The following is a 20846-nucleotide window of genomic DNA, read 5'->3' as shown; positions in this document are numbered from 1 at the left end:
TATTTATTTTCCTAAACTCTTTATTGTCTTGTTTCTTATGCACAGTTGGGTAAAGAACCTAATCAATAAGATGTACAGCAGCTAATGACAGATCAAAAGGAATAAATACAACAATTTTGGCTTGTGCGGGATTGTGTGCTAAAGCAGCGGGAGAAGAGTGAATGTACTTTTTAAAAATATATAAACACATATAAATATACAGTATACAACTTTTCGTTTTCATAGCTAATTCAATTTGTTGATTGCTTTAAGTTTTGTTTTGAAAGCAGAACAGGGGTTTGGCCTTTGTGTGATTTTACGTGAATGTGTGAGAGAAGGAGGGATTCCCAGAAGAAGTGCCAAGTCAGAGCACCTCTGGAGATGTTCTTTTGGCCTTCAGAAGTCTGAAGACAATGGCACAGAACATGGACCCTTGAGACAATCTACTCTGTGTGAAAAGTACTATTCCTTCCAGTTAGGCAGACTAGTAGTGCATAAGACAGCTTTATGAGCAGAGAAAAAAAGCAAGAGGAGAGGAACCCAGGGGTAGCACTTTCTTTAATTGAAGCTAGGCTTATACAAAGAGAGAGAGTGTGAATAGACAGCGTGTAAAGGCACATGAAGAAGACAAAGAGAGCAGGAGATTCTTCTTAGTGAAACAGCTCAGTGAAAGAGCCCGGCCACCACCCTGGCCTCTATGCCTACAGAGAAGTCATGTCATTGAGCGCGTGGTCCAGCTCCTCACTGATGGCTTTGTACTTCAGCTTTTGAGCATAGAGTTCATCTGCCGGACAGAGGACAGAAAGAAGTACAGGACAGAAGCAGGCAAAGGCCGCAGGCAGGTTGATGTCAGGGCGAAGAATGGCAGGTGCAAGAGAGGGGGGGGGGGGGAGTAAGACAACCAAAAGGCAGGTGCATGTTTCACACGTTAACACATGGACTCCTGAAGCAATCTCTAGAAATGGAGTGTTTAAAGACCCTCCTTCCATTGTCTTGGTAACACAACACAACTTACAGGTGGAGACCAGAAACACCCAACAAGCTCATGACACAGATAAGGGAGCTGAAGCAGAGGCTGTCCAGCCCTCTGGCCACCCACCTGCTTTCTGCCTCACCCAGTTGTGCCAAGCCTTGCCGGGGAACAGGATCCCCCTGCGCAGCTCACACCCCCCCCCCCCCTTCATGGTCAGAAAGTCTTCCAGAAGCCATGACAATGCAGTTGCGCCAGGCCATGTCACTCCCAGAATAGGGGGAGGGGGGCTGGCCCTGAAGACTGACTAAATGGCATTCTGTACCTTCCAGGTCATCTATTGTCTTTTCCAGTTTGGCAACTGTTCTTTCTGCAAACTCTGCTCGTGTTTCAGCCTGCAGACAAAACAGGAAAGGAAGGAAAAGGCTGTGGCCTCCACACATCTCTGCCCTGCCACCCCCAGCACCCCCAAGAAGCAGCCGCCTCACCTCCTTTAGCTTGTCTGTCAGAATCTTTATCTCTTCTTCGTACTTGTCCTCTTTTTCAGAGTACTGCAAAACCAGCATCAAAAACAGTTATTTTCTTAGAAACAGGCGATGTAGAGGTAAGGGGTATTCTTTCATGGCCCCTGTGCTTGCTGCAGGAATAACTGCTGCTCACTTAGCACAAGGCCCTGGAGGATGAGGGAGGGTTTTGTCTCTCTCCCAGCTTAGAGGGCAATCTGAAGACCAAAAGCTGAAACATGAATTGCTGCTCACCTTCTCTGACTGAGCTTCCAGGGACTTCAGGTTGTTGGTGACATTCTTGAGCTCTTCTTCCAGGTCGCTGCATTTCCTAGAGGAAGAAAAAGGGAGCTGTGTGGTTACCAACTCCCTCAATCTAAGCAGGAAAGGGACTTTGTTCCTTAAAAAGGGCATTGCCAGCAATCTTGCATGTGGCTGCCCCCCAGGCCTCCCTCTCTATAAATCGCCCACCCTATCTCATCCCTCTCTCCGGAAGGCTCTGCTGGTGGAAAACAACATCACGGGGGTGCAGGTGGTTTGCAGCACAGAAGGATGTTTGGAGGCAGTTTTCAAGCAACAATGGTCACTCACAATTCAGAAACCTCAGCCCGCTCTTCTGCTCTTTCCAGTTCTCCTTCCAGAATTACCAGTTTGCGAGCAACCTGCAGGGAGAGCCAAGAAGAGTTAGCAGACAGCCTGTCAAAGGGGGAATCTGTGGGACTTCCCAACGAGTGAACAGAAGCAATCCAGCAAAATCCCACTTTAGACCCCGTCTCCATTCCTCGTGCCCATCCAGAGGCTTCAGGCCACGAATAGGCAAAGGAAAGGCTTGAAATGCAAAGGATGGAGGAGGGAAATCCAGGGAGAGGCCACCTGGGGCCCAGATTGCTGATCTGTTGGATTATGGGTTTGGTTTTGAGCTGAATTCATGAATCTGCTGCTCCAAAAGTGTATTTACTGAACTAGATCTGATGTATGGAAAGGGATTTAGTTAGCACCTTTGACTGGAGCCTGCTTCCTCAGGTCCATGATGCATGGTAGGTTGGACTAAATTAGGGAGGCAAAATGATTTGGGAAAAGCTTGAGTGTAAGGTTAGGGAAATGTACTCCACTTAAAACCAGGCTTAGGCACCTCTATCCAAGCTCACACAGGAGGAGGAAGAGATGCAATTCCTGTGTTTCAAACCTCAGACCCTCAAGACAGGGAGTGGCAGGGGACTGTCTCATCTGCGTATGGCTCTCAGTGGCCCAGAGCTCTCCAAGTCTGCCCCCTTTGCCCAGGAGGAGGGAGGCAGAAGGGATGCCTAGCAAAGGCCTTGACTGCTCAAGTGGAGGCTCACCTCCTCGTACTTGCGGTCAGCCTCCTCGGCGATGTGCTTGGCCTCCTTGAGCTGCATCTCCTGGATCTCCATCTTCTCCTCGTCCTTCATGGCCCGGTTCTCGATCACCTTCATGCCCCTGTGGGGACAGATGGGGAGAGTTGAGGGTCCAGGTCCTGGCCAGGAAGAAGCATACTCTCATCTCCCCCACCCTTGCTCTGCTGCATCCCATTCCTCTCCCATCCCACCGATCTCACCTCTCACTCTCATCGGCTGCCTTCTCGGCTTCCTCCAGCTTCTGGAGGGCGGTGGCCAGACGCTCCTGGGCACGGTCCAGCTCTTCCTCCACCAGCTGGATCCGGCGGTTCAGCGAGGCCACATCTGACTCCGCCTGAGGAGGAAGACCCAGTTGGAGGATGAGAGGTCAAGGGGGAGACCCCAGGAAGATCCCATCCAGGAGATCCTCCCTCCCCTGGATCCAAAGCCAACCTCACCTGGTAGGCCCGGGGGGAGGGGATCCCAAGAGCAGGACCCCCCAGAACCTGGGAGATATAGTGAAGGACAGGAGGAGGAGAGTGAATGGGGGGGAGGGAACAAGTCTCTTCCGTCTGGGCAGATCTTGTGCCACCGTCACCTGCCCAACGAAGGGAGAGATACTGCCTGGCACACCGCTGGGCACGAGTGAAGGAGTGCACATGGATGAGACCTGTAGTCCCCAAAATGTCCTGGATGAGGGAGGTACCCACGGGCATGCAGTTCCCACACCTGTGATCCTTGGCCTCTTTTGGCAGCTGCCTACAGCCATCCTCCTCCTTCTCCATCACCTCCTGGGCCTGGGCAGGTAGGGTCCATGACCCCTCAAAAGGAGCCACCCTGCCCCTTGTTGGGGAATGGCAAGAGGGCTTCTGAGTATGAACAGAGAACCAGCCCAGCCTCCTCCTCCTGCTTGAGGACTCAGCGTCCCTTCCCTCTCTCTCAGTCTTGGGGGGCTTCTCCACTCCCCCCATCCATCCTTACATCAGTGGCCTTCTTCTCGGCCTGCTCGAGCTTCTCTTGGGCATCCTTCAGTGCCTCTGAGTATTTATCCAGCTCATCCTCTGTCCCCTTCAGCTTCTTCTGCATCGTCGCAAGCTCATCCTCCACCTGAAGGGTGGCAGAAAGAGAGAAGGGGGGCTTATGTCCACCATGGGTGCCCCCTGAATAAGGCCCTCTCAATACCCCATCGGGGAGGCCGCTCTCCACCCTCGCGGCTGGCCTCTTTTGGAAAATCTGAGGAGTTTCTGGGTCCCTCATCCTTCCCAGCCAGCCATCCTTTCCTGGGCATCATGGGAAGCCTTCTCAAAATGGATGTTGGACAGCGGGGGAGGGGAGGGCTCCTGTGTCCCTCCCCCTCCCCAGGCTCTGCTGCCCCAAGGCTCTCTGCTGCCCCAAGGCTCATCCCTTATCTCAGCTAGGCAGGAATTTCACAGCTCTATGCCTGGCTGGCTCTCTGGCCCTTTCCCCATATAAATCCTGAGCTCTTTCGGTTATTTATATCCACGCAGATGACCAGGAAACTGTCCTCCTGGGAGAATGATCCCGAGCGGGTGGTGGGGGGCGGAATAGGCTGATGAGAGCCAGCCCTTGGCTCTCCTGTTGACAGAGAGGGGCCCAGAGACCGGAGAAGCATCTCCCAGCTCTGGGGCCCAAACTGTCCAGGGCCCCCAAAGCCAGCCCCCTTCAGCCCTGGTGCTGGTGGACTCTGGCTCCCAGCATTCCTCATTTGTAACTATGGCATCTGGAAGGAATGCTGGGAAGTGCAGTCCACCAACACATGGGGGGCAACCCCAGAAGACTATCCTACCCCTAATTCTTGGAGGTTGGAGAGTTGCCCAGAGGAGAAAGAAGGCTGCCCAGCACACATCCGCTCCTGAGCGATGCCCAAAAGGTCAGCGCTAAGCCCAGGTGGGGGAGCCATGCCCTGCGTCCCCCTCTGGGGAGTCCAGCTAAGCACCTGCTAATCTTTTTTGGGCCTATTCAATGCATGACTTCATCCAGGCTCCTCTTCTGTCCTCCAGCTGCCTCTTTTGGGGGAAATGGGGTGGGGGCAATTTTGTAAGGACTCTCTTCTCTGGGCTGTCCGGCTCACTGTACTGGAGGAAGCTCGTAATGTTGGCACGACATCTGTCTTTGCCCATATAGGACACTTCTCATAGCCAGTATTTAAAATTCAGACATTCTTTGGCTGCTCAGGAGTTTGTGGCCCATCTCATGGGGCATTGTAACCAAAGATCACTTCTCAGGATTTGACACCAGACAATGTGGGGGCCCAGGGACTGTGTCAGGAACATCTCAAGATGGGACATGATCTACACAAGCCTCAAACCCAAATCTGTTTGTCGGTGTGTTCCTTCATTTCAAATTTATGGAGACCCTAAAATGAACCTACAACAGGGCTTTCTTAGCAAGATTTGTTCCCTGTGTCATTCTTCTGGGGCTAAGAGAGTGTGATTTGCCCAAGGTCACCCAGTGGGTTTCCATGGCCAAGCTGGGATTCAAACTCTGCTCTCATAGTCCCATGTCCATACCACTCCACCACTCTGGCTCTCCTAATTATGTTGTCCTATTCTGCAGGGCTGCTCTGAGGACTACAGGGGGAGTGTCAGCAGCATGCAGGGAAAGCCTTCCAGGCACACTCAGAATGATCAATGGTGGATATTAACAGGGACCAATATTTATGTCGGCATCAAGAATGCCAGCCGAATGCCCCATAGGCATACCACCTAGTGGCCCTGTGCCCCATGCCCCCTTCTACCCCCTAACCTGCTTGCATTTGTCCTCAGCAGCCTTCTTGTCAGCCTCGGCCTGCTCGGCGCGGTCAATGGCATTCTCCTTGTCCAGCTTCAGCATTTGCATCTTCTTCTTGATGGCCTCCATCGTTGCCGCAGAAAGGAACTGTACGTCACTTCAAGAAGACCCAAGAGGAAGGTGGCCTCCAACTATCAGGCAGGCAAATGGGGCTCTGGGCTCAGCAGGCCCCTTTTAAACCCTTCCCGGATTGGGGCCCCCCACCAGGAGTGGCCATCACGTGCCCCCCCAGGCCTTTGGCAGGCAACCTTCCCAAGAGATAAGCCGAAGCCGAGTCAGAGGAGGAATCTGGAGCACTTGGGCATGGCCTTATTTGGGGCTTGGCTTCTTTAAAGAAAGAAAAGCGCTGTTTCCATTTTTAACTCTTGGGCAGAAGCAAAAGCGAATGCCTGACCTGGAGGCAAAGCCCGCCAGGCATTGTTCAGCCCAGAAGGAGAAGCTCCTATTCTACCCTATCCTATTTTATCCTATCGTATTCGACCCTACCCTGGGGAGGCCACGATGGGGCAGCTTCTCCTCCCCTGGACACCTGGAATAGGCCTTAGTGGCCCTGAGGGACCAAAAGCCCAGGGAGGGGAAAGACACTCCCAGTCCATTCTTCTATGGTCTTCCTTGTGCTTTTCAACCACCCCTTGTGGTTTCCAATTGAAAAGCGCTTTCCAAACAGCTATACTCCCCTCCCTTCTTATTTTCCAGTAACTCTTCCAGGAAAAGCCAAATGCAACAAGTTCCCAAAATGATTAGGTATTTTTTTTAACCACAGCAGTCGTGGCTGCTTGCCTTTGCCACGGAGACTTGTCGTGGTTCGTGGTTCGCCTCTTACCCACGTGGCTCTTCTCATTCTCTGGGATCCTTATCAACTGGCAAATCCTGCCCCAAACATTTGTATAGTCTTGTACATGCAAAGTGCTGCCACACCAGACTTTGTCTACGCAGCACCTGCAAAGAATTGCAAAAGGAGTTTGCAAACGATGATCCAAGTCCCAGAACAAGGATGCATGAGCAGACACGCACCTTTGAGCTTTCGCAAAGTTATTTCAGGGAGTAAGCTGCTCACACATACTTTGGAAAGCAAGAAGGGCTGAGTCTCTGATAGAATGTCTTGATGGGCATGACTATTGGTTGGTTTATTTATTTTATAGCTTTAAATATTACAATTAAAGCATGAAACAAGATTAAAACAGGATTAAGATCCCAGTGTAAAACATTTTCAAAATAATGTGAAGTCGAAGGCTTTCGTGGCCGGCATCCATAGTTTTTTGTGGGTTTTTTGGGCTCTGTGGCCATATTCTAGAAGAGTTTCTTCCTGACGTTTTGCCAGTAGCTGTGGCTGGCATCTTCAGAGATGCTTTTGACTTCACATACCCCACTTTCTTCCATGCCTGCATTCTCTGAAGATGCCAGCCACAGATGCTGGCAAAACAACAGGAAGAAACTCTTCAAGAACATGGCCACAGAGCCCAAAAAACCCACAAAAAACTATTTTCAAAACACCTTCTTCAGAGAACACTCCATCCTTATTAGCCCAGAATTCCCCAGAATGGGGAAAGAAAGGACGATGGAGAAGGGAGTCCCAATAAAGGCTCAGAGCAGCCACCAAGAAGGCCTTTCCTCAGTAAAGCCGAAGTGGGGGGAGTGTTGTATCTGTCCTTTGGGGGCAAGGAACAAGAACAGCATTTAGTGTGGGCCTCTCTGAGTAAATCAAACATCTACCTGCTGCTGTGGATGAATGTGGTTTGTTCCCAGAAGCTGGGGGGAGGGACACTGTCCCCCAGGCACAAGGGGAGTCCCCTGGCCGGCCAGCCAGTCCTTTTGGCTGCAATAGTTGAGAGGCCTGAGAAGGGAGCAGAGTCCTGGCAGGAAAGCGGCTGGTGGAAATCAGATCCATCCCCCAGGAAATGGTGGGATGGTGGCTCACCAGCCCTTGTATGGCCAAGTCCACCACATCCCCCCAAAGGGAACTGAGAGGCGGGGGAGAGAGGGAGGCACAGAAGCAAGAGAGAGTAATAGCTGGGGCTGGGGGCTGGAAATGAGGCTTGGAAGCTGGGCAAAAGCAGTGGAGGGGGGAGGCTTGGGAAGTCTGGCCTTTGCCACTGACCCTCGAAAGGCCAACACCAGGTGAAGAAAGGGCTGCTTTCCTTGGGGTGGGTACTGTATGTGATTTTATATTGTTTTTATTTGATCTTTTTCATTGCTTTTGTTGTAATTTGTTTTTTAAATCTATTTGTCCATTTCTATAAATAAATATTCTAAAGCACAGTATTTTTATTTGCCTTGGGCCCCTTTCTGTGAGAAAGGCAGCATACAAATGAAATAAATACATAAGAATAAATAAATAAACATTTTGTTTTATACCCTCCTTTTCTTTACAAACTGGCACTCCCAGTAAGACTGACTGACAGATGAACTTAAGGACTTGACAGTAAAAAAAACAGTGAAACTCAGTATTACTTAAAACTGCACTGAAAGTTGGATATGGCCTCTTGCTTGTGCCCGGTTTTTTTTTCTTGGGGGTGCCAACCTCCTGCTAGGGAAAGACACCTTCCCCCCCCCCCCCAGGCCAGAGCACACCAGGAGAGTCCTACCCTCCAGGGCTGTTGGGTGGCAATGCTTATGAGAACCTGGAGCCCTCTGTATGAACCACATTTGTGTAAATGGAGCCTGGAGGTCTTCTAGGGCAGAGGCTCCTCCTCAGGCTTCATTTGCTCTGGGACAGCAAAGACGGAAAAAGTGAGTCTGGCACTGTGGTGCTGATCGGGTGTGAAGTTTATCAGCACTGGGAGCATTTTTAGGCTGCCAGGACGTGTTCTGTTCTGCTAAACACTCTGTGCATGGTCAGAGGCACGTTCTCTTCCGAGGCCAAGCCAGGAGGCAAACTGGAGAAGAGGAGAAGGGAAGGGGCAGAGACCCACCACCTAGGCATCCTTGGCACTGAAGTGGGTTTTGGTTCTGTTTGGACTGGGGGGGGGGGGGGGGAAATGAAGTAGCCATCAGAAGGACAGGTTGCTTACCTGTAACGGTATTTCTTCGAGTGGTCATCTGCGAATACATACAAATGGGTTTTACTGCGCCTGCGCAGTGCTGTTCGGAACCTTCTGGAATCACTGGGCAAAGTTCACTTTGCAACATATAGAAACTTTTTGGCGGTAACTCCGCCCACCCGTTATAAGGCCCCTGCCTTCCCGCTCTTTTCCCCAGTTCCGCAATTTTTCCGCCAAGCAGGCGATGGAAGAGAGCCAAAGTGAGCAGGACACTGAAGGGACGGACGGGTGGGATTTGTATGTATTCGCAGATGACCACTCGAAGAAATACCGTTACAGGTAAGCAACCTGTCCTTCTTCTTCGTGGTCTCTGCGAATCATACAAATGGGTTTAGACTGACAAGCTTAGGTATGCGGCGGAGGGAGTGTCCTGAGACCATAGCTATGGTAAACCAAAGGTATATTTATTACAATAAACACCTTGAACCATAAAAGTCAGTCCTTTTAGTTCATGCACAGAGCAAATGACAACGACGTTGCTAAACCTGAGAAGGGAACAGAGGTCATGCAAGACCGAACCCTTAAGATTTGTGCATACCAACATTCAACAATATCAACAGTGTCAACTGTACAAGTATAAAACACAAATCAGTAGTGCAATCAATGCAGCCCTGAAACCAACACAGCCCTCCCGAAAGCTGCGTCTCGGATGGCTCTGGTGTCCAACCTGTAATGTTTTATAAAAGTCAGAGGTTGGGACCAGACAGCAGCCTTGCAGACATCCTCCAGGGGGATCCCTGACAGGAATGCAGAGGATGCTGCCATCGACCTCGTGGAATGGGACCGAACCCTACCAGGGAGAGGCTTGCCTAACAGTTCATAGCAGAGGTGGATGGTACCAGCCACCCATTTGGACAACCTCTGCGCAGACACAGGCAACCCCTTCTTTGGTTCCGAGTAGCATTGGAAAAGTCTCTCGGACCGACTGGAGGCAGCAGTTCTGTCAAGGTAGAATGCCAGTGCTCTCCTGACATCAAGAGAGTGCAGGCGCCGCTCCTCATCCGACGTCGGGTTGGACGCGAGAGTGGGCAACACAATGTCCTGGCACATGTGGAAAGCGGACACCACCTTAGGCAGGAAGGTAATGTCCGTACGGAGAACCACCTTGTCCCTGTGGAACCTCAGGAAAGGCTGGTCCCTCCGTAAAGCACAGAGTTCGCCCGCACGGCGGGCAGAGGTGATGGCCACAAGAAAAGCGGTCTTCCAAGTCAATAGTCTCAAGTCCGCTGTGGCCATCGGTTCAAAAGGCTTGGATTGGAGGGCGGACAGTACCGACTCCAAGCTCCAAGCCAGTGTTGGTACCGAGACAGGAGGATAAAGGTTGGCACAACCCTTCAGGAACCCCTTCACCAAGGGATCCTTGAAGAAAGACACCCTCCCCCCGAACTGGTATTTGGCACAGATGGCAGACAGATAGCATTTGATGGATGTGAGGGAAAGCCCTCCATCCAAAAGCGCCAACAAAAACTCCAGCACTACTGGAGTGGACACCTGTGCAGGAGACAAGCCCTTTTGTTCAAGGAAGAGGCAAAATTTCCTCCACTTGAAGGCGTAGGAACGCTGAGTAGAAGGTTTCCTTGCAGCCAGGATTACCGACCTCACAGCCTCCGGGAGGGCGGTCAGGGTAGGATTCTCCAAGCCACCAGCGGCAGGCTGTCGATGTCCGGATGAAGGATCCGTCCCGGATCGACAGCAGGTCCGGGCAAGGCTCGAGGCGAAGGAAGTACCTCCTGGAAAGATGCAGAAGGGATGCGAACCAAGGCTGTCTCGGCCACCATGGCGTGATCAAGATCGCGTCCGTATGGTCTAGCATCATCTTGGAGACCACCCTGATGATGAGGGGGAAGGGGGGAAAGGCATAAAGGAGCTCCCCCGACCACAGGAAGGCGAATGCGTCTCCGAGGGATCCGGTCATTGGCCTCCTGGAGCAGAACTGGGGACAGTGGCTGTTCCAGCCGGTAGCGAAGAGGTTGATCCGGGGGGTTCCCCACCTGTCGAACAAGACGCTGACCGTTTCCGGATGGAGCCTCCATTCGTGGCACACCGAGGGTGATCTGCTGAGGTGGTCTGCCAAGTCGTTGTCCTCCCCTGGCAGGTGGATCGCCTGAAGGAGGACCTGCCTCTGTATGCACCAGTCCCAGATGCGCAGGGTAATCTCGAGGAGAGTCCTTGACTTGGTGCCACCCTGCTTGTTGATGTAATACATCACCGTAGTGTTGTCCGTTCTCAGAAGTACCACCCTGCCTGTCACCGCGGATTCGAAAGCTCTCAGAGCCTTTTCGACCACGAGCATCTCTAGGGCATTGATGTGAAGGAGACTGTCTGAGTCTGACCATTTGTCCTTGACAACTAGGTCGAGGAGATGGGCGCCCCAGCCCTCTAGGGACGCATCGGTTGTCAACGTCACTTGTGGCTGCGGTTGGTGAAAGGGCATCCCCGCGCACACGTTGTGCTCGTCCAGCCACCAACTCAGGGAGGCGGCCACCGGCCTCGGTACCGTTAACCATCTGGACGGGGAATCCTCCATCGGAGAGAAGACCGACAGAAACCAAGCCTGGAGTGGGCGTAGGCGAAGTCTCTACCACGGTGTCACGAAGGTCGTCGACGCCATGTGTCCCAGGGCGATCTGGACGTCCCTGGCTCTCACTCTTCTGTGGGAGATGCAGGGGCTCAGTGATGTCACCAGTGCTTGGAATCGGTCTGCCGGAAGGAAGGCGGAGCATCTTTCGGAGTCGAGGATGGCTCCGATAAATTTGACCTGTCTGGACGGAGTGAACTGTGACTTCTCTCTGTTGATCACCAGCCCGAGAGAGTCCAGCAGCCGGGTGGCGAAAGCAATTGCCTCCTGGAGGTCCTGCTGGGAGTCCGCGACAAACAGCCAGTCGTCTAAATAAGGGAAGACTCTGTAGCCCCTTTGGTGGAGATAAGCTACCACCGGGGCCATGCACTTTGTGAAGACCCGTGGAGCTGTGGCAAGACCGAACGGGAGCACATTGTAATGGTAAGCGTCGGCGCCGACGGCGAAGGCGAGGAATCTCCGGTGGGACTCCCGAATTCCGATGTGGAAGTAGGCGTCCTTCAAATCGATCGTCGCGAACCATAGGCCCTGGTGTAGAAGAGGCAAAATGGAGGCCAGGGTTACCATACGAAACCGGCGATATTGGAGGAAGAGGTTTAAGTCTCTCAAGTCCAGAATTGGTGTAATGCCACCGTCGGCCTTCGGTACCGTGAAGTACCTGGAGAAAAAGGCCGTATGGAAGAAATCAGGGGATAGAGGGGAGATAGCCCCTTTGTCCATTAAGGCGCGCACTTCGTCGAGAAGGGTGTCCGAGGGTGGGGTGGAAATGAAAGCTCCGGTGGACGGGAGCTCTTCGAACTCGAGGGTGTAGCCCCTACGGATGATGTTTAGCACCCAAGAGTCGGAGGAGATGGAAGCCCATATGTTGACAAAGGGCCTAAGAATGTCCAAGAAGCATCTAGGAGAGGCGAAGTGCGTGGGGAGGTTTCATGCCCTCTTTTTGGATTGGTCAGGGTCTTGCCGTCGGTTCCTGCGGTACCGGGAAGACTGATTGCGGCGGCCAGAGGATGATGGGGACTGGGACGGATATCTCTGACGCTGAGAGCCCTGTTGTTGAAACTGCCGGTCCTGGTAGGAGGACCTGTTGAATTGACCCTGCTGCTGTTGCCAAGGGCGGAACCTCCTACGGAAGGGAGCCGGGGCGGGGGCAGACATACCATGCTTTCTCGCCGCCGCCTTCAGCCTGAACTTTCGGTTCAGCTTGTCATCCGTCTCGGCATGGAAGAGGCCCGAATCATCTATCGGCATGTCCTCGATGGTGGACCTGACGCTGGCATTGAGGTCCGATCCCCACAACCAGGCGTGCCTCCTTAGGGCGATAGAAGCCGCCATGGCTCTGCCCGAGCACTCTACAACGTTCCTGGATGCAGTGATGAGCCATGCGCCGATGGAGTGGGTCTCATCTCTAATTTCAGTGAGGGTCCGCTGGGCTTCGTCCGGAACGTCGGGCACGATAGGGGAAATGCCCTCCATAAGGGTTTGTATATAGGCCCCCATACACGCGGTGTAGTTGGTTGCTTTCACCACGAGAGCCGCGGCCGCATATGCCTTCCTGGCTAAGGCATCGATCTTCTTGGCCTCCTTATCAAACGGTACCGCCGCCTGACGTTGAGTTGCGGTTTGTTGAGCACCCTCAACAATGGCTGAATTCTGTCGGGGGTGGGAGGTGAGCCATGGTGCCGCCGGAGCCGAAACCTTGTAAAGGGACTCAATCTTGCGCGGTGGGCCTAAGAGTGAGGAAGGACAGTCCCACGAGCGTCTGACCAGGGCCTCTAGGGACGGCATGAATGGGACCAAAGGTATTGAATGGGCCCGACTGCGAACCCTGCGCTCGAGGGGGTCCTTGGCCTCTTCTTCAGGGAATGCAAGGTCAATGTCCAGAGCCCTGGACATCTTGATGACATGCTCAAGAAACGACCTAACGTCGTCCGTAGGCGAGGCTGCCTCAGGATGATGCAGAAGCTGTGGAGAGTTCTGGGCCCGGTCGTCCTCACCCGAAGAATATTCTGAGGCTACGGGCTCGGGTTCAGAATCTGACGCCATCAGGTCCACAGTGGCATACGGTCTGGGGTGTTCCGCAGGCCTGTTTGCACCAAGAGATGGAATCGCCATCGATGGGCCTGGTCGATCGGTGTGCCCATGGCGGTGGCGTTCCTGGTCCCGAGGCTGGTCACAATCACGAGGACGGTCCCGACTTCGGGCAGGCTTGGCTAGAGCCACCTCTCTAGGGACTGGAAGAAAGAATTGATCAGTCTCCGAATCATAGTAATACTGAGGGTCAAGGGTTTGAGCCGGAGAACGTGAAGCCAGCGAAGCTGGAGAGGGAGATCTTGGCGGATGGTCGGCAACGTCCTCGTCATCCGAAAGAAGAAAGGGAAGCGTTGTCGAAGCCAATTGTGCCTGGGCTGGCACAGCCTGGGTGGTGGCGTCCCGGTCGTGGGCCCTCGCCGGAGGATGGTCAAGGTCCCTCGCGGGCGGATGGTTGTTTACCATTGGTGTGGCCAAAGGGTCAGTGAGTCTCAGAGAGCCGGGACGCGGGCGGTCACGGCGGGACTCACGGTGGGATTTTCGGGAAACGGATGCGTCGTCCGAGCGCTTCTTGGAGGGGGAGCCTGAGTGAGAGCTGGGCTTAGAAGTTGACTTAGCCTTCTTAGCCGAAGAAGATGAAGCCGCGTCCGGCTGAGGCTGCCTCTTCTTGGCAGACTTGTGATGAGACGGCGCATCCGGAGGAAAGAATTGGATCGGGGACTCCGAGATGGTAGCCGCACGGCCGGCACGATCCTTGGTACGAGCGGTGGAGTCCCTCGAGCCCGAGGGCTCCTCGGAGACGGAGCTCCTCGGTGCGGGGTCATCGGACCCGACCGGCCTGGATTGGTCCGACGATCCGGACTTGGACTTGGCCCTCTTGGAGCTGGAGGATCCCGAGGAGGACTTCTTCTCCAAAGACGCCCGGGGCCTCCCCGATGTTTCGGAGGGAACTCCCTCGTTGCGGCTGGGAGCAGAATCTGAACCCACCGACCCCGGTAGACGGGGGTGCTTTGAGGGTTTGGGAGCGGCATTGGGCTTAGTGGAGCCACGGACCGGCAGACGAGCAGCGTCCGAACTCTCCAAGTCTTGCACCAGCGAAGTAGAAGGGAGCGCACTTGAAGGGCCGCTACGAGCCTGGGGAGCTGGAGCAGAGGCCGAAGGGGCCGAGGCAGGCCGAGAGTCCCCTTCCCGAATCTTGCCCTGGGCAATAGCGGACGTCAGCCGCGACTCCCGATTTTTGCGGGCCTGGGAAGACATCGACTTACAAAGGCTGCAGACCCTGGGGTCGTGGTCCCGGCCCAGGCAGAAGAGGCAAGAAGAGTGAGGGTCCTGAACAGGAACCTTTCCTCCGCAGATGTCACACTTTTTAAACGGCGGAGACATCCTGAGGGGTCAAGGAAGAAGTGAAGTCCAAAAACAGTCCGAGGTCAGATTAACGAGGAAGACGGAAAAGCCGAAGTCAAACAGTCCGAGTCAAAGTACCAGTGAAATCCGAAATGAGCAAGAGCGAAGTTCCAAACAGCAACTAGCGTGGCAGAAAAAAGGAACTGGGGAAAAGAGCGGGAAGGCAGGGGCCTTATAACGGGTGGGCGGAGTTACCGCCAAAAAGTTTCTATATGTTGCAAAGTGAACTTTGCCCAGTGATTCCAGAAGGTTCCGAACAGCACTGCGCAGGCGCAGTAAAACCCATTTGTATGATTCGCAGAGACCACGAAGAAGAAGAAGTCTCATGGGTGAATACCTACACCAATGAATACCTGCCTACTGTGCAGCTTTTGTCAGTGAAAAGCCAGCCTGACTGTCAGCCCAGAAGCCACCAGGTACATGCCCACCTTTGGGCCAAAACTACCCTGCCAGTCCAATGCTCCTGTGCTGCTTCATCATGGACTCCATAGTGCCAACGGGGCTGTGAGGAGCAGAAGGGGCCCTTTGGGTGGACAGGCAGGGAGAGAAGCCCACAGCGGCCAATAACCCACCTGGGGGCAAAGGTGGCACTGGCAGAGCTAGCCATGGCCCTCATAGGACCCCCAGGGTCACGGAAGGCCACATGTGATGGCTTCCTCCCAGAGGTGTGTCTGCCCAAACATCTGGTCTGTTTCCATCTGAGTCTTAGACTATGACTGGAGACTAGGGTTCAAATCCCAAGCTTGGCCATGGAAACACACCGTGTGACCTTGGACAAGTTACACTTTCTCATCCTCATCCTGCCAAGAAGAACCGTAGGAGAGGGTCGCCAAAAGTTGTAGAGGGCTTGAAGGCCCACAACAAGATGTCTCCCCGCCTCAGTGTGGGTCATCATCATCATCATCTACTGCTAATATTCATCATCATCATCATCTACTGCTAATATTCATCATCATCATCATCATCTACTGCTAATATTCATCATCATCATCATCTACTGCTAATATTCATCATCATCATCATCATCTACTGCTAATATTCATCATCATCATCATCTACTGCTAATATTCATCATCATCATCATCATCATCTACTGCTAATATTAATCATCATCATCATCATCATCTACTGCTAATATTCATCATCATCATCATCTACTGCTAATATTATTGTTGTTGTGTTGTTGTCCTTGTTGTCATTCTTGCTGGCTTCGACAGCAGCAACCCGCCTTGAATGAATCCCATTGCGGAAGAAAGGCTGGCTATTATAATGAACCATTTAAATTAAGTACACATGAAATGAAAACAGGGCTCCATTCCTTTCCATTCGGGAGCAGCATCAGCAGCAAATGCCCAGCGACAAGTCTCTCCATCCTTGAAGCAGCTCTTGGGTTTCAGGAGGGATTTTCCCAAAGGGGAAAGGGAAGTCCGGGAGCAGAAGGGGCTCGGACTGTTTGTCTCGGCCTTCTCTGAGGTTTGATTGGATCTTTGATGGTTTTGTATCTGCTTCTTTGTATCTCATTCTCTCTTGTATTATTATCTAGTGTTTTCTAGGTATTTTGTGGAAGATCTGCCATTGGCAGGTTTAATTGTTTATCGATTTCATTGTTTGTCTGTACAGCGCCATATAAGTAAAGTACAATAACAGTAATAACAACCCCCCCCCCCGAAGTCATCCTGGCTGCTTACCTGGCTCTGGCCATGGCGCTTCCTGCCGCGGAGGAGGCCCCCCAAAGCCCCTTCCCCAGACAGTTCCCGGGGGGTCTGTTTCCCAGCTGCGTGCCCCATCATTCCCACGTTACAGGCCTCGTCCGCCTGGCCCCCATTTCCCTGGAAGAAGGGCCCCCGCCGGACCCGGGACCCGAGGAGGAGGAGGTCCTCCTGGTAGCCCTCCCTCTCCCCCGGGCGCCCTCTTGTTCCTCCTCCTCCCCGAACAGGAAGGGCTTCCATCCTCCCTCGGAGGGCAGGCGGGTCGGCCTATTTTGGGAGGTTTTATATAAAGCCAGGCAGAGGCCTCTCTCTCTCTCCTGCCCAGTCCTGTGCTTCGGGTTCTGCTTCCTTCTTCCTTCTTGCTTCTGGTGTAATCGTCTGTCCTTCTGTCTGTTCTGCTGCAATTGGCGGGAGGCTAGCTTTTTGTATCTGATACCTTTCTTTTCTCGTCCGCTTTGATTCCACCAGGAAAAAGCGGAACATCAATAAATCGATGATGATGATGATGATGTAGGCCCCTCTCCTGTGGGGCGCGAAGGGCCCTCTGCACATGCTCAGCTGCCCCACTGTCTGGGGCTGACCTAAGGGCCCTCCGGAGGCAGTAGCCAGGGTCTGCCCCCATCATGGGAGCCCGAACCCTGGAAGTTGTGGGTTTCTCAATGACACACACACAGAGACACAGGCACACACACACCTAGTTGTTGCAGTGATTGCTCTGAGAGATAGCAGTCAGGCAGGGATCCCTCACAAACAAGACACTAAAAAAGAGAGATCTTGCAGCACCTTGAGACTGAAAGCAAGAAGTGAGCAGCAGCAGCAGGAGCTTTCCTAGACTTCACTCTACTTCCTCAGGCGAATCCAAATGTTTCCATCTCAGGAAGTAGACTTAAAGTCCAAAACACACTGCAGAAATACTCCAGTCTGAGACTGCTTTAACTGCCCTAGGGAATCCTGGGAAGGACAGGTTACTCACCTGTAACGGTATTTCTTCGAGTGGTCATCTGCGAATACATACAAATGGGTTTCACTGTGCCTGCGCAGTGCTGTTTGGATATTTCTAGAATCACTGGGCAAAGTACACTTTGCAACCTATAGAAACTTTTTGGCAGTAACCCCGCCCCCCTCCTATAAAGCCCCGGTTCCCGCTCTTTTCCCCAGTTCCAAAAATTTTTCCCGCCAAGTAGGCAATGCAAGACAGAGCCAAAGTGAGCAGGACACCGAGGGGAGGATGGGCAGGATTTGTATGTATTCGCAGATGACCACTCAAAGAAATACCGTTACAGGTGAGTAACCTGTCCTTCTTCTTCGTGGTCTCTGTGAATCATACAAATGGGTTTAGACTGACAAGCTTAGGTATGCAGCGGAGGGAGTGTCCTGAAACCAAAGCTATGGTAAACCAAAGGTAATTTTATTATAACAATAAAACTGAACCATAAAAGAGTCAGTCCTGTTTTTTGCACAGCAGATCAAATGCAGGCATAACATTGCAAGGCATAAGAAGGGCATGTAAGGTCACGCACGGCCATACCCATTGGCATTGTGCAAGCATAAATCACAGTTCAACTGAATAATAACCCTGCAGAACCTGAGGAGGGAATGTAAGGTCATGCAAGACCAACCCCACTGGAAGTGAACACAAGTGAACACATTATAGACCAATTCAACACAGTACCCTCTGCATAAACATGGCACAACACACAGTAATAAAGCAATCAATGCAACCCAGAAACCAACACAGCCCTCCCAACGGCTGTCCATTCTATAATGCTTTATAAAAGTCAATGGCTGGGACCAAACAGCCGCTTTGCAAACATCAGCTAGGGAGATGCCAGACAGAAAGGCAGAGGATGCTGCAACCGCCCTGGTCGCATGCGAGCGCACCCTGGCCGGTGTCGGTTTCCCTGACAGTTCATAGCAGAGATGGATAGTGTTAGCCACCCATTTCGAGAGTCTTTGGGGCGACACCAGTAAACCCTTTCTTGGTTCCGAATAGCACTGAAAAAGTCTTTCGGAATGACTCGAACCCATAGTTCTATCTAAGTAGAAAGTCAAAGCTCTCCGAACGTCCAGCGTATGGAGGCTGCGTTCCTCCACAGTGGATGGGTTCGAAGCCAAGGTCGGCAACACAATGTCCTGACACATGTGAAAGGAGGAAACTACCTTAGGGAGGAAGGTGATATCAGTCCGGAGCACCACCTTGTCCTTGTGGAACCGGAGGAAAGGTTCATCCCTCCGCAGGGCACAAAGTTCTCCTGCCCGGCGAGCAGAGGTGATGGCCACCAGGAAGACAGTCTTCCAAGTTAAAAGTCTTAGGTCCGTTGTGGCCAAGGGCTCAAAGGGCTTGGACTGGAGGGCAGACAGCACAACCTCCAAGCTCCAAGCCGGGGCAGGGGCCGAAACCTGGGGATGTAGGTTATTGCAACCTTTTAAAAAGTTCTTTACAAGAGGGTCCCTGAAAAAGGAAGGCAAACCATCATACTGAAAATGTGAACAAATAGCAGAAAGATAACACTTGATGGATGCGAGGCACAGTCCTGCATCCACCAACGACATCAAAAAATCAAGCACCACTGGCACAGTGATGCAATGTGGGGACAGATCCCTTTCAGCGAGGAACGAAAGGAACCTTTTCCATTTGGAGGCACAGGACTTCTGGGTTGCAGGCTTATGCGCAGCACGGATCACCCTCTGTACCGAAGGGGGCAACGACGTCAACGCCGGAGCCTCCAAGCCACCATTGGCAACGAGTCGATGTCGGGATGCCGAACTCTCCCCTCCTGGAGGGTGAGAAGGTCCGGCCTCGGTTCCAGTCGGAGAAACTCGTTGTTGGAGAGGCGAAGGAGCAGCGGAAACCACGGCTGTCTCAGCCACCACGGGGTGATGAGAATCGCATCGACGCCATCTCTCGACATCTTGGACACCACTCTGGTCAGCAACGGAAACAGGGGAAAGGCGTAGATCACTTCCCGGGACCAATCGAAGGCGAATGCATCTCCGAGGGAACTCTCGTGTCGCATCCGAGAACAGAACTGGGGACAATGTCTGTTGGAGGCTGTTGCAAATAGGTCGATCTGGGGGGCTCCCCACCGGTAGAACAGGTCTCCGACTGTCTCTGGATGAAGCCTCCATTCGTGGCAGGTTGAGGTTCTGCTGAGTTGATCTGCTAAGGTGTTTTCGTCCCCTGGCAGGTGAATCACCTGGAGGAGGATGTCTCTCTGAATGCACCAGTCCCAGATGCTCAAAGTGATGTTCAGGAGAGTTTTGGACTTGGTGCCTCCCTGCTTGTTGACATAGTACATCATCGTAGTGTTGTCGGTCCTGAGCAGAAGCACCTTGCCTGTGACGGTGGATTCGAAAGCTTTCAAAGCCTTCTCAACAGCCAGCATCTCCAGTGCGTTGATGTGGAGAGCACATTCTTGTTGTGACCACTTTTCCCTCACACACAAGTCCAGGAGATGAGCGCCCCAGCCTTCCATCGACGCATCCGTCGTCAGGGTCATTTGCGGCTGAGGCTGGACAAAGGGCATACCTACGCACACGTTTTGGGAGTCTAGCCACCATCCGAGAGAGGCAGTCATGGGCCTCGGCAGAGTGAGCCATCTGTTTGGGGAGTCTGTCAAGGGGTCGAAGACGGACAGGAACCAAGACTGAAGCGGCCTGAGACGCAACCGTGCCCAAGGAGTCACGAACATAGTGAACGCCATGTGGCCCAAGGCAACCTGGATGTCCCTGGCCTTGACTCTCCTGTGCGAGTGGACGGCGCGCACCGCAGTCAACAAAGTCTGGAAGCGGTCCAGAGGGAGGTAGGCGGTAGACTCTTCGGAGTCGAGAACGGAGCCGATGAAACGGACCTGCTTGGATGGGGTCAAGTGGGATTTCTCTAGATTGACTACCAGTCCCAAGTCTGACAAGAGGCGCAGAGTGAAATGAATTGCGTTCTGGAGCTCTTGTCTTGACGGGGCTGTCAGCAGCCAATCGTCTAGGTACGGAAAAACGCTGAAGCCCATCCGATGGAGGTAGGCTATCACTGGGGCCATGCACTTTGTAAAGACTCGTGGAGCTGTGGCCAAGCCAAATGGGAGCACATTGTAGTGGTAAGCGACGGAACCGATGGCGAAGGCGAGAAATCTGCGGTGGGGCTCCCTTATCCCCACATGGAAATAAACGTCCTTTAAGTCCACCGTCGCAAACCAAAGGTCCTGGTGAAGCAAAGGCAAAATAGAAGCCAAGGTTACCAGTCCAGCCAGAGAGAGGAGAAGGAGAGGAGCTGCTTGGCAGCCTTTTTGAGACCGTGTGCTTGAGACCGTGTGCTCGTTGCTGAAGGGGCGGAGCTTCTGTGAGTCACATCTGTGAGTCACAAGGGGGCGGAGCTAGCAGACTAGCTTTATATACCACCTTCCATTCATTTTCTTTAACTCAACAACTCTGCTCAAGTGGCATCAGGTTAGAATCAGATATTGAAACAGAA

General features: G+C 52.8%; 1 protein-coding gene across 1 annotated transcript; it reads right to left on the bottom strand.

Moving 5' to 3' along the window:
• Positions 1–519: 519 nt before the first annotated feature.
• Positions 520–5780, bottom strand: TPM4 (tropomyosin 4). The gene is made up of 9 exons (XM_089496606.1): positions 5574–5780; positions 3789–3914; positions 3029–3162; positions 2793–2910; positions 2044–2114; positions 1708–1783; positions 1438–1500; positions 1275–1344; positions 520–763 (listed from the first exon to the last, which is right to left on the bottom strand). The coding sequence occupies exons 1-9, from the start codon at positions 5685–5687 to the stop codon at positions 681–683; spliced, it is 855 nt and encodes a 284-aa protein (XP_089352732.1). The 5' UTR covers positions 5688–5780; the 3' UTR covers positions 520–680.
• Positions 5781–20846: the final 15066 nt, after the last annotated feature.

Source organism: Sceloporus occidentalis, unplaced genomic scaffold (assembly GCF_023333645.1).
Source record: "Sceloporus occidentalis isolate IW3139 unplaced genomic scaffold, rSceOcc1.0.p SCAF_91, whole genome shotgun sequence".
Taxonomy (NCBI): Eukaryota; Metazoa; Chordata; class Lepidosauria; order Squamata; family Phrynosomatidae; genus Sceloporus; species Sceloporus occidentalis.
The sequence above is the reverse complement of the archived record's forward strand: the minus strand, read 5'-3'. Positions and strand labels throughout refer to the sequence as shown.